The sequence below is a fragment of the Lucilia sericata genome, unplaced genomic scaffold (assembly GCF_015586225.1).
Source record: "Lucilia sericata isolate MDLA Ls3-8-SP2 unplaced genomic scaffold, ASM1558622v1 Contig000898F_arrow, whole genome shotgun sequence".
Taxonomy (NCBI): domain Eukaryota; kingdom Metazoa; phylum Arthropoda; class Insecta; order Diptera; family Calliphoridae; genus Lucilia; species Lucilia sericata.
In genome coordinates, this window is record NW_023994885.1 from 60189 (window position 1) to 73353 (window position 13165).

Sequence of the window (13165 nt, forward strand, 5' to 3'; positions counted from 1 at the left end):
TTTTGTATTTAATTCATATGGGAAGTGCCACGCCCCCTATTGGTAGTCCGGTAAATTTTACCCCAAATGTTCACATGAATGTTAGAGTTGTTCGTTAAAAAATTGAGGATTATAGCTCTAATAGTCTCCCAGATATTAGAATTTTTTTATTTAATTCATATGGGAGGTGACACGCCCCCTATGGGTAGTCCTGCCAATTTTCCTAAAATATTTACATGAATGTCGAAGTTGTTCGTGCAAAAATTGAGGATTTTAGTTTTAATAGTCTTCCAGACATACGAATTTTTCATTTTAATTCATATGGGAGGTGCCACGCCCCCAATTGATAGACCGGCCAATTTTCCCACAAATGTTCACATAGACTTTGACATTCAGTCTAATAGTCTCCCAGATATACGAATTTTTGTATTTTATTCATATGGGAGGTGCCACGCCCCTACGACAAAACTGTCTCTATCTTCTCAGATATTTTCTTTATAATGGAGTTGCCACACCCACTATTGCTAGTCCTCCTATTTTGTCGTCAAATGTTTTTATTAATGTGAAAATTTTCTATAAAAAAAAATTTGAGGACTTTTGCAGTCGCTGAGTTTTTGAGATATATGTTCTTTACTACTTACTTTGTATGTAGGCGTGGTACATCATCTACCTGAACTTTCGAAATAAAAAGTCCTTCCAGATCTACAAGAAGACCCTGTGAACATTTCGGTCCGTCTATAGACTTCAAACATACCCATAAACAAACAAATAAAGCTATTGATGGGTAAACACCAATAGCCTCCCGAGGACCCTAACCGAGAATGGACTTTGACCTGATAGCTATGCAAATGATGTCATCATACTTTTAAGGGGAAAGGATGGCCCACAAAGTTGCTGTAATATCAACTTTTCTATAACTCTTAATATGTAATTAGGAAACATGCTATAACTTTGTAAACTTACATATATTAACATTCCCCTTAAGCTTCATTTTTCCAATTTCCCCTTTAACAAAAAGACAACAAACAGAAAAGGAATCCTTTTGAAAAATTTAACCACAAAATAAAAGTCCTTGAAGATATGATTATAAATAAGATAAGAAATTAATTTAAGTACCTGACAAATACATAAATATTTTCGCATTAAAATCACTTAAGGCACAAACACACACAAACATAAAGAAACGGAAATCGATTTAAAAAAGCTAAACGAACAAAAAAACAACAACGCCAACAACTTAAGGCAATAAACTTAATGGTTGGTTTATTTGAATATTTAATAGAGTGATCGACTCGATTTTTCAACCGGTTTTAAAACCGGTTTTTTCTGCTTTACCAGTGTCGGTTTTTTCTTAATGTTGATTTTTCGAATATCGAATAACCCGGTTTTTTCACTTTTTAAAACCCGGTTTCGAATACTTTTATTTGCTTTGTATTCAAAGATTATTTAAATGAAATTTTTAAGTAAATAATAATACAGCCCGTCTAAATTTTAAAAATATTCGAGTCGAGGAACTAGCGTATATTTTTCTACAGCTCCTTTGGTTAAACTTCTTTGATTTTCCTAATTAATTAAAAAAATTTATTTGTAAAATTGATAACTTATTTGAATATTTAATAGAGTGATCGACTCGATTTTTCAACCGGTTTTAAAACCGGTTTTTTCTGCTTTACCAGTGTCGGTTTTTTCTGCTTTACCAGTGTCGGTTTTTTCTTAATGTTGATTTTTCGAATATCGAATAACCCGGTTTTTTCACTTTTTAAAACCCGGTTTCGAATACTTTTATTTGCTTTGTATTCAAAGATTATTTAAATGAAATTTTTAAGTAAATAATAATACAGCCCGTCTAAATTTTAAAAATATTCGAGTCGAGGAACTAGCGTATATTTTTCTACAGCTCCTTTGGTTAAACTTCTTTGATTTTCCTAATTAATTAAAAAAATTTATTTGTAAAATTGATAACTGTTTGATAAAATTTTATCAATCTTAAGATTATATTCCAATTACAATAATTAATTTACAGCTGAAATTTTATGGAAGTGTTGGAATGCCTATGCAAATTTCCTAAACAGGGCTTTTTAAAAAAAACCCAGGATTACATAGTACCTTATGTTTAACAGAAGTGTCCCACTTTTTTCCTAATTTTTTTTATATTAAAGAAATAATGTAAATCAGACGACTAGATCTAAAGTTATAATCTTTTAAACTGTTAAAAATCATTTCGGGCCATGTTTCATTAATCAAATTTAAACATAAACATTAAGTTTTTTAAATTAAAATATATATTTTTTATTTATAATGAAAAACCGGTTAACCGGTTTTTTCTGTATTTGAAAAATATCAACCGGTTTTTTTTAAATGTCAACTATTCGAACTATTCGAAAACCGGTTTTTGGAAAATGTCGAATAATCGATCACCCTAATATTTAATCGAAACTCAAATATTTATATTGAAAAAGAAAAAAAAAACGCAGTCACACACACATACACAATATTGTAAAAATACTAAATTGAAACACGCGACACAAAACGTGTCATTTACCGCTTACAACATTCTCATTCGCAGGCAGGAGTGCGAGCATTCATTCACACTGGAAATGAACCATTTAAAACTCCCTCATGTTTGTTAAACCAATATATATTATAGATATTTTTTTTATAAATATTTATTTTATTTATTTGTGTGATTTTATTTGCAGTTGTTGTTGTTGTTGAGTTTTTTTTAGCTTTTTATCCACCCACCAAAAGTGTTTATGTCAAAACCACACATTTATCTGTTTTTGATTTGCTTAAAGAATTATAAATGAATAAAAATTCGTACACAAATAACAAAAGATGTAATTCCCATTAAAATTTTGGGGAAGTTGCAAATCGTACTGGGAATAAAAAAAAACATAATATAAATAACATGGTTTATTTACTCGACTGATTCCTAATGGGATTTTGTTTGATTTTTTATCTTGTTTTTTTATTTATTTCGTTTATTACAATTTTAAGTTGTTTAAGGATTTGTAAGAATCTTTAAAGGATTTATAGGAATGTTTAAATTGGGTTGACAAATAATGGGGCGATAATAAATACTTTTGCTGGCAATTTGAAAATGTGTTATGAATTTCAAAAGGAGTTATGATTCGAGGATTTCCGATGAGTAAATATATAACTTTTAGAAATCGCTTTTTGTTAATTTATATAACACCCGACTTTTACCCTGCGGATTACAATCTAGACATTTCCTGGCAATATTATCGTTGAGATTACGGTGGGTGTGACCTATTCGACTCCAATTCCAATTACATATTTCTGTTTTATAGGCTATTGTTGAGTAATACCTGAAGCGCGACTTTATTTGTGGAAAATTTCAGCCCTCAAGCTTCTCGTGTTTAGGTCTTGCGAACGTTTATGAACTAGAACTGAACTAGTGCTGAACTAGAACTGAACTAGAACTGAGATAGTACTGAACTAGAACTGAGCTTGAACTAAACTAGAACTGAGCTAGAACTGAACTAGAACTGAACTAGAACTGAAATAGAACTGAACTAGAACTGAACTAGAACTGAACTAGAACTGAACTAGAACTGAACTAGAACTGAACTAGAACTGAACTAGAACTGAACTAGAACTGAACTAGAACTGAACTAGAACTGAACTAGAACTGAACTAGAACTGAACTAGAACTGAACTAGAACTGAACTAGAACTGAACTAGAACTGAACTAGAACTGAACTAGAACTGAACTAGAACTGAACTAGAACTGAACTAGAACTGAACTAGAACTGAACTAGAACTGAACTAGAACTGAACTAGAACTGAACTAGAACTGAACTAGAACTGAACTAGAACTGAACTAGAACTGAACTAGAACTGAACTAGAACTGAACTAGAACTGAACTAGAACTGAAATAGAACTGAACTAGAACTGAACTAGAACTGAACTAGAACTGAACTAGAACTGAACCAGAACTGAACTAGAACTGAACTAGAACTGGTAACTAGAACTGAACTAGAACTGAACTAGAACTGAACTAGAACTGAACTAGAACTGAACTAGAACTGAACTAGAACTGAACTAGAACTGAACTAGAACTAGAACTAGAACTAGAACTAGAACTAGAACTAGAACTAGAACTGAACTAGAACTGAACTAGAACTGAACTAGAACTGAACTAGAACTGAACTAGAACTGAACTAGAACTGAACTAGAACTGAACTAGAACTGAACTAGAACTGAACTAGAACTGAACTAGAACTGAACTAGAACTGAACTAGAACTGAACTAGAACTGAACTAGAACTGAACTAGAACTGAACTAGAACTGAACTAGAACTGAACTAGAACTGAACTAGAACTGAACTAGAACTGAACTAGAACTGGTAACTAGAACTGGTAACTAGAACTGGTAACTAGAACTGAACTAGAACTGGTAACTAGAACTGAACTAGAACTGAACTAGAACTGAACTAGAACTGAACTAGAACTGAACTAACTAGAACTGAAACTAGAACTGAACTAGACTGAACTAGAACTGAACTAGAACTGAACTAGAACTGAACTAGAACTGAACTAGAACTGAACTAGAACTGAACTAGAACTGAACTAGAACTGAACTAGAACTGAACTAGAACTGAACTAGAACTGAACTAGAACTGAACTAGAACTGAACTAGAACTGAACTAGAACTGAACTAGAACTGAACTAGAACTGAACTAGAACTGACTAGAACTGAACTAGAACTGAACTAGAACTGAACTAGACTGAACTAGAACTGAACTAGAACTGAACTAGAACTGAACTACTGAACTAGAACTGAACTAGAACTGAACTAGAACTGAACTAGAACTGAACTAGAACTTGAACTAGAACTGAACTAGAACTGAACTAGAACTGAACTAGAACTGAACTAGAACTGACTAGAACTGAACTAGAACTGAACTAGAACTGAACTAGAACTGAACTAGAACTGAACTAGAACTGAACTAGAACTGAACTAGAACTGAACTAGAACTGAACTAGAACTGAACTAGAACTGAACTAGAACTGAACTAGAACTGAACTAGAACTGAACTAGAACTGAACTAGAACTGAACTAGAACTGAACTAGAACTGAACTAGAACTGAACTAGAAATGAACTAGAAATGATCTGAACTGAACTAGAACTGAATAATGTTTTTAATTAGGAAAAGTGCAATCCTAAAATTTAGCACGAGTAACTTCTCTGTCTAATTTTTCTAGAATAAAATATTCTAATAAAAAATGTTTACTACTAAAACTCCAGTTTCAATTTAATGACAAATTAATCTAATAATTTTCCGGCTATAAAATTGAAATGTAATTAATTTCACGTGATTTTTATCGTTACGCATATGTTGATTGCATTAAAAGCACATACACAACTTATTAAAATGTTATAAATAAATCAATGTCATAAAACAGATTCCAAACAGAATGTTACCCAACAAAAAGCACCAAATGTTACACCATCGCATATATAAATAAAAGAAATAATAATCATAATTTAAAAGCTAAAACTAAAAACCTCTACAAACAACTCCTTTTATAATATCTACCTAAAGTATGATGAATACAAAAAAGAAGGTCTAAATAATGCGTTCACAATAAAAACAATTAAATTATTACAAGTTACTTTTACTGGCAACATATTTAACTGACATATTATTGCCCTAAACTGGCAACTCACCCTTAAAGTGGGAAACGGAAGAAAACCGAGAGCAACTAACAAATTGTTTAAGCAAATAAAATATAGTAGACTTTTAGGAGGTAATGTATGTTTGTGTGTTGCTATAGCAAATAACTTTTTGACTTCATTTATAGGTTTGTGAGAGTGTGTGGCAAAGCATGAATAATATTTAGGAAAAATTTTACTGGAGAAATAAAAAAAACAAAAGAAATTTGAAACAGCAAGTTAAATATTTGCAACGCTTTGCAACACATGTTTCACTAATGAGTCTCTAAATACTCGGAGATTTTTCTTCTTCTATAGATTTGTATGTTGTTTTTAAGGGTAGTTGGTTGTCTAAATAACTCTGTTCCGGTTTTCTTACTTTGCAGGGGTATTTCAAAAGATATGGGGTTTAAAGATGTGTTTAATGTTATTCGATATTATGCATAATAGTAAATTAAATAGTGTCTGGAGAATAGTGTTTTTATATGAATGTGGTTGGGTGGTGGTGGTGGTGTGTGGTCGTTCTTTTTGTTTGCCTTCTAGACATTGTTAAGTGCTGTATGTATTTAACAATATGTTTTGGATTAAATATCATAGTTTTATCAATTGTTTGGTATAGAGTGTAAATATTTAACAAATTTGTTAAATGTTTCTTATTTGCAAATTTTATATCTAATAATATGCTGGTTTATAAAAAGCACTTAAGTTAAGGTAAATACCTGAATACCCGATAATTTTAGGTTTATAGAGATTTTAAAAAAATTTCAGTAAATCAATTCCGCAACATTCAAAATGTTTATCTTCAATTTCTTCGGTGTCAATTTAGTATCGAAATAAATTTTTAAGAAATATGGACGGACTAGCAACAGGGGCATGTCACCTCTATATGAATTAGATAAAGAAATTCGTAGATCTGGAAAAAATACACGAATTTAAATCCTCAAGTTTTGTACGAACAACTTTGACGTCCATGTAAAGGTTTGGAGAAAAAATGGAGAAATAGGGGGCGTTTCACCTCCTATATGAATTAAATACAAAAATTCTTATATCTGGGATACTATTAGACCTAAAATTCTCAAATTTAACACGAGGGCTTATGTAACATTTGAAGAAAATTTTATATAAAAATACATAAACTAATTAATTCCTTATAAAAATTCCTACACAAGTTAATGACAACTAATTTTCCTCGAGTTGCTTTTAATTATAACCAAACTTGTAATTTTCTTATTTCCCACAAACTGCTTTCTGTCCAATGCCCACAAAAATCATTAAAGCACACCATAACTTTATTAAAATCTAAACCTGAATCATCTACATTCAACAGCAACAACAAGTTAATAAATATTTAAAAGCAATAAACCATAAAATTGTATTAACTGGTAAAAAGAAAAGAAATCTTGTAAATATTTCACTGATTTACTATTAACTAAACACACGTGTGTCGTTTGTTATTTGCTTTAAGGCTTTTTAGCTTAAATACTCGTGTTTTCTTATCCTTTTCCTGTTAATGCTTGTATTGCTTCTTCCGGTCATTGAGTATTGTTTGTATTATTTCTCAGTAACAGTAAAAACCACAGGATTTCACACGTATACAACAACAACTACTACAACAAAACACTTAAATTAAGCCACCCACCTAAGCGCTCTTTTGTTTAAGGTCTTTTTATGTATTTGTTGTTGTAGCTGTTGTAGTGCTATTGCCACCCTTCTTGCTATTTAAACTTAGACAAACTTTTCTCGTCTGTCGTTTTTTTTTTTTCATTTTTGGTACCGTTTGCTAACGACAATCTGTAAATTGAAATAATAAGCCAAGGCGGCGATAAGATTAATGATTATGGGTTTTACTTTTTTATACATTTTATTCACTCGTTCACTCACTCACTCATTCATTCATTCGTTCGTTCTTCTTTCTTTCCTTGGTTTGTCGTATATGTCTTTGTTTCTTTTCCTATACAGTGGCTGTAGTATTTGTACCTTTTCCTCCCCCACAGACCTCTTATCATATCCTATTACTATTTGCTGAGAATGATGATGGTGCGGCAAAAACTGATGTCTGTTTTTGATGGAAATTAATTATAAAGCGTGCAATTTAGTGTAATTTTATTGTACATTATTAGACTTGTTTTATTTTTGTTGTAAGTATGTTGGGTGTTGGAGTTGTTGTTTTCTTATAAGTATCCTGATTTAAATAGGTTTTACTTAATGGGAATTCATGAGATGTTTTGCTAAGTTTATTGTTTAAAATGGATTTATGTTTGTTTAATTGTTTAAAATCACTTGTTAATCCAATTAAAGTTGAAATCATTGAATTGGAAAGTGTGTGTGTGTCTTTTGGAGAAATGAGACTGGTCTAAGGTCAAAACTATATGTAATCAAGACTACAAACTGGTATATAGACAAAACTATAGACTGCTAATCATGACTATAGACTGATCTATAATCAAGACTATAGTATGATCTACAGTTAAGACCGATCTACAGTCACGATTATAGACTGCTCTATAGTCAACACTATAGACTGCTCTATAGTCAAGACTATAGACTGTTCTATAGTCAAGACTATAGACTTCTATGGTCAAGATTATATAATGTTCTATAGTCAAGACTATTCTATGGTCAAGACTATAGATTGTTCTATAGTGAAGACTATAGACTTCTCTATAGTCAAGACTATAGACTGCTCTATAGTCAAGACTATAGACTGCTCTATATTCAAGACTATAGACTGCTCTATAGTCAAGACTATAGACGTCTCTATAATCAAGACTATAGACTGCTCTATCGTCAAGACTATAGACTGCTCTATCGTCAAGACTATAGACTGTTCTATAGTCAAGACTATAAACTGTTCTATAGTCAAGACTATAGACTGTTCTATATTCAAGACTATAGACTGTTCTATAGTCAAGACTATAGACTGTTTTATAGTCAAGACTATAGATTGTTCTGTAGTCAAGACTACAGACTGGCCTATAGTTAAGTCTTGTACGATAAAATTACACTAAATTGCAAGATTATAGACTGTTCTATAGACTGTTATATAGTTAAGACTATAGACTGTTCTATGGTCAAGACTATAGAATATTCTATAGTCAAGACTATAGACTGTTCTATAGTCAACACAATAGATTGTTCTATGGCCAAGACTATAGACTGTTTTATAGTCAAGACTATATACAGTTCTATAGTCAAGACTATAGACTGTTCTATAGTCAAGACTATAGACTGTTCTATAGTCAAGACTATAGACTGTTCTATAGTCAAGACTATAGACTGTTCTATAGTCAAGACTATAGACTGTTCTATAGTCAAGACTATAGAATGTTCTATAGTCAAGACTATAGACTGTTCTATAGTCAAGACTATAGAATGTTCTATAGTCAAGACTATAGAATGTTCTACAGTCAAGAGTATAGAATGTTCTATAGTCAAGACTATAGAATGTTCTATAGTCAAGACTATAGAATGTTCTATAGTCAAGACTATAGAATGTTCTATAGTCAAGACTATAGAATGTTCTATAGTCAAGACTATAGACTGTTCTATAGTAAGGACTATAGACTGTTCTATAGTAAAGACTATAGACTATTTTATAGTCAAGACTAAAAACTGTTCTATAGTCAAGATTATAGACTGTTCTATAGTCAAGACTATAGACTGTTCTATAGTCAAGACTAAAAACTATTCTATAGCCAAGACTATAGACTGTTCTATAGTCAAGACTATAAACTGTTCTATAGTCAAGATTATAGACTGTTCTATAGTCAAGACTATAGACTGTTCTATAGTCAAGACTTTAAACTGTTCTATAGTCAAGATTATGGACTGTTCTATAGTCAAGATTATAAACTATAAACTGTTCTACAGTCAAAATTATAGACTGTTCTATAGTCAAGATTATAGACTATTCTATAGTCAAGACTAGAAACTGTTCTATAGTCAAGACTATAGACTGTTCTATAGTCAAGACTATAAACTGTTCTATAGTCAAAATTATAGACTGTTGTATAGTCAAGACTATAGACTGTTTTATAGTCAAGATTATAGACTTTTCTATAGTCAAGACTATGGACTTTTCAATAGTCAAGACTATAGATTGGTCTAAAGACATGACTACTGATTGGTCTATAGTCAAGGCTATATATTGGTTTATAGTCAAGGCAACACAATGATCTATAGACATGACTATAGATTGTTCTATAGTCAAGACTATAGATTGGTCTACAGTCAAGACTATAGATTAGTCATGACTACAGATTGGTCTATAGAAAAGACTATAGATTGGTCTATAGCCAAGAATTTAGATTGGTCTTTAGTCAAGACTGTAGATTGGTCTATAGTCATGACTATAGATTGGTCTATAGCCAAGACTATAGATAGGTTTATAGTCAAGACTCTATAAATTCAAGATCATAGACTGATATATAGTCAAAACTTTAGATGGTCTATAGTCATGACTATACGACTAGACTGTTCTATCGTCAAAACTATAGGCTGATTTATATGTTAAATTTTTAGTATTCTCCATTAAGGAGAGGAAATGCGAAACTGAGATTATTGTACTACAGAGCAAGTGAGATTTCGACCCATAACCTCCGGACCGATAGAACTAATACACACATTAACTCAAATACTTATTATGAAATCCATTAAATTAAAATCTTTTCATAGATTTTAAGTGTTAAAATGCCTGCTGCTTTCCAATAAAAAACTTCATCTACAACAAAATATATTCCAGAACCCAAAACGTAACTGAAAAATTCAACTTGCTTAAAAAAAAAGCTCACTTTATTTTTTGGGCAGACAACCCCACAAAAGTTTTGAGAAAAGTTTGAATGAAAACCTTAAACATTTTGACCCCCACTAAACAAACAAGCATACAAGTTACAATTTTTTTCCAATGACAAAGGAAGACACACACACACTCTGTATCTAGAATAGAGTTGGATAATAATTCAAAAACAGTTTCTATTAAAAGTTACCGCCTTTTCTCGTAGCTGTCAGTCACATATACTTCTCAAACTTTTGCCACCACCAACACTACTACCGCAAGTAAACAGCAAACAAAGGAATATACATTTACTGGGCGTCTAAATGTCCTCTGACTCTTTCAAATGTCCTTTATGCTAACGGAAACATTAAAATGTTTTCTCAAATGTGCGTGTGAGTGACTGTAGTAGTAGTAGTGATGTTATCAAATAATAATTTGTATCTGTTTTGTAATCAATTTGTTTCAAATTATACTGCTGCAGACATACACAGATACTTTTACATGATTTCTTACACACAAACACTGAGATTAGGTTGCAGAAAGTACAAGTGAAATGTTTTTATTGTTTTAAGATAGAAATTAACATTTATTGAAGGATATCTGCTTTTAACACTTTAAGCAGACAGAACAAACTTTTTGTTTAAAATATAAATGAATAATTATATTTAAAGGATTAAAAATTAATTTCCTTTTTTACTTCTTTTACTTTACAGGTCAAAATATGGTTTCAAAATCGTCGCATGAAATGGCGCAACTCTAAGGAACGTGAACTGTTAGCCAGTGGTGGCTCTAGAGATCAAACCTTGCCCAATAAAAATAATCCCAATCCAGATTTGTCGGATGCTAAAGGTGACCGTCCTCTAACGCCTCTATCCCCCATGGCCATGTCACCACAACGTCGCAGTGTTTCACCACCACATTCACCCAATTCCAAAGAAGACTTAAGCAACTCAGCTGCCAGTACCCCCAAGCCTATGATTTCACCCAAAACACCCAATTCACTGCAATCACCACCCATTATGCATCATATACCACAACCAGTAACCAGTATTGGCTCTTCTTTCGGCAGCTCACAACAAATGCAAATTTCCTCACCTCCGCCTCTGCTAACGGTAGCCAAACTGCCAACACAACATGATCAATCATCCACATCATCCAATGCTTCATCACCGCCCAACAATGCTGCTGGCAATGGTGGTGGTGGTGGCGGCATGATGCCCATGACCAGTGCTGAGTTTCAAGCGAAAATCAATGCTGAAATGCATAAACATTTGGTGGCGGCTGATTTGAAATTTAAACTGGAAACCACCTTAAATGAGGCCAAACAGAGACGCATGACTATGTTAAATATCAGTGCTGGTGGCATGGTGGGTTCCCCGGACTCCTTGCATCACATGGCTTTGCATCCAGGACATCCGGCAAATAATATTTTCATAACCAATGCCATGCAACATCACCTGCAACAACAGCAACAACAACAAGCAGCTATGGCTCATCAGCAGCAACACCAACAACAACAATCACCCCATCAAACCTTAAATGGAGCCCCTACGCAAGCACAGTTTCAAAATCCCGATTTTATGAAAATGTATTACGATGACTATGACGAATCGAATTCCGATAGTGATGAAGAAATCAGTGTAACGTGACCGCCTTAATAGTTCATTATTTTGGCTTAAAAGAAAGATAAACATGAATTGTATATATTTACTTTATTTATAGTTTTTAAGTTAATTTTAATAACTAAACAAAAGAAATATTTATTTAGTAATTAATAACATTCATTCTCATACGAACTTAATTATAATAATATTATTAATAAAAATCTTTTTTCGAATTTAAATTCAAAATTATTAACTGGAAAAATTAATAAAACGAAATGTTTATTTTGTGTTTTATTGTTAAAAGAAACCAAAAGTTTGAAAAGTTGGCATCTCTGTAAGTAACTGTGTACTTTGCTATAAACACAATTGGTTGTGGCGTTTACTAATTGTTTAGTCAAGAACAAAACCATGTTGGTTGAGTTCAGTGTTGCCAGAAAAATTTTTACCATAATATTGTTCTTTTGCTTATTTGCAGCGTTCAACACACAAACACGTATATTTTATTCAAATTCTACTTGTAGCAGTGTTTTCAGAAAATTTTGACTCATGTCCCCGATCTTAGGCTGGAAGTCCCATTGAATTTAGCTGGACTTTTTTCTAGGAATTTCAGCAGTAATTTTTTTAGTTTTGGTCGCATATTTCTTCTGCTTGATTTGTTAAGATTTTTGTCGCCATTTGGCTCTTTACGGTGTTTTGCACTGTCGGGTCAAACAATGCCAGGGCAACAAGTTTAGGACTATGATACTACATGTGATTTAGCATTTAGTTAATTCCTTTTTCTGATATGTTTGTCAATGTTTTCGTATTTCAATAGAGTTATTGCCATACTCCTGGCATGGTGTACTGGACCTGGAGACCCGAAGCGAACATATTTTCCGTCAAGACGGCCAAGATATATCAATGCCAACTGTAGCAGCTCTTTGTAGTCTCTTGACTGGCATTCCATTAGTTTTCATTGCAGTTCTTCTTTGATATTCTCTACTTCTTCATGCATCCAAACCTCAGGTCAACAAGACTCGAAGCACATAGCCAGGAGCGAGCAGGAGAGACCCCATTCATCTAGACATTCGTACACTGCTAGGGCTTCTTCTTCCCCTGTCAGTTTCAGGAACGCCCAGGAGTTGTTC

The 13165-nt window shown here is 32.5% G+C and overlaps 1 protein-coding gene across 1 annotated transcript in view; it reads left to right on the forward strand.

Moving 5' to 3' along the window:
• Positions 1-12083, forward strand: part of LOC119608891 (putative uncharacterized protein DDB_G0291608) — a 42005-nt gene extending 29922 nt beyond the window's left edge. Inside the window, exon 5 of the mRNA XM_037963466.1 lies at positions 11148-12083. Coding sequence (XP_037819394.1) covers positions 11148-12083 — 936 coding nt within the window. The remainder of the gene's footprint in view (positions 1-11147) is intronic.
• Positions 12084-13165: the final 1082 nt, after the last annotated feature.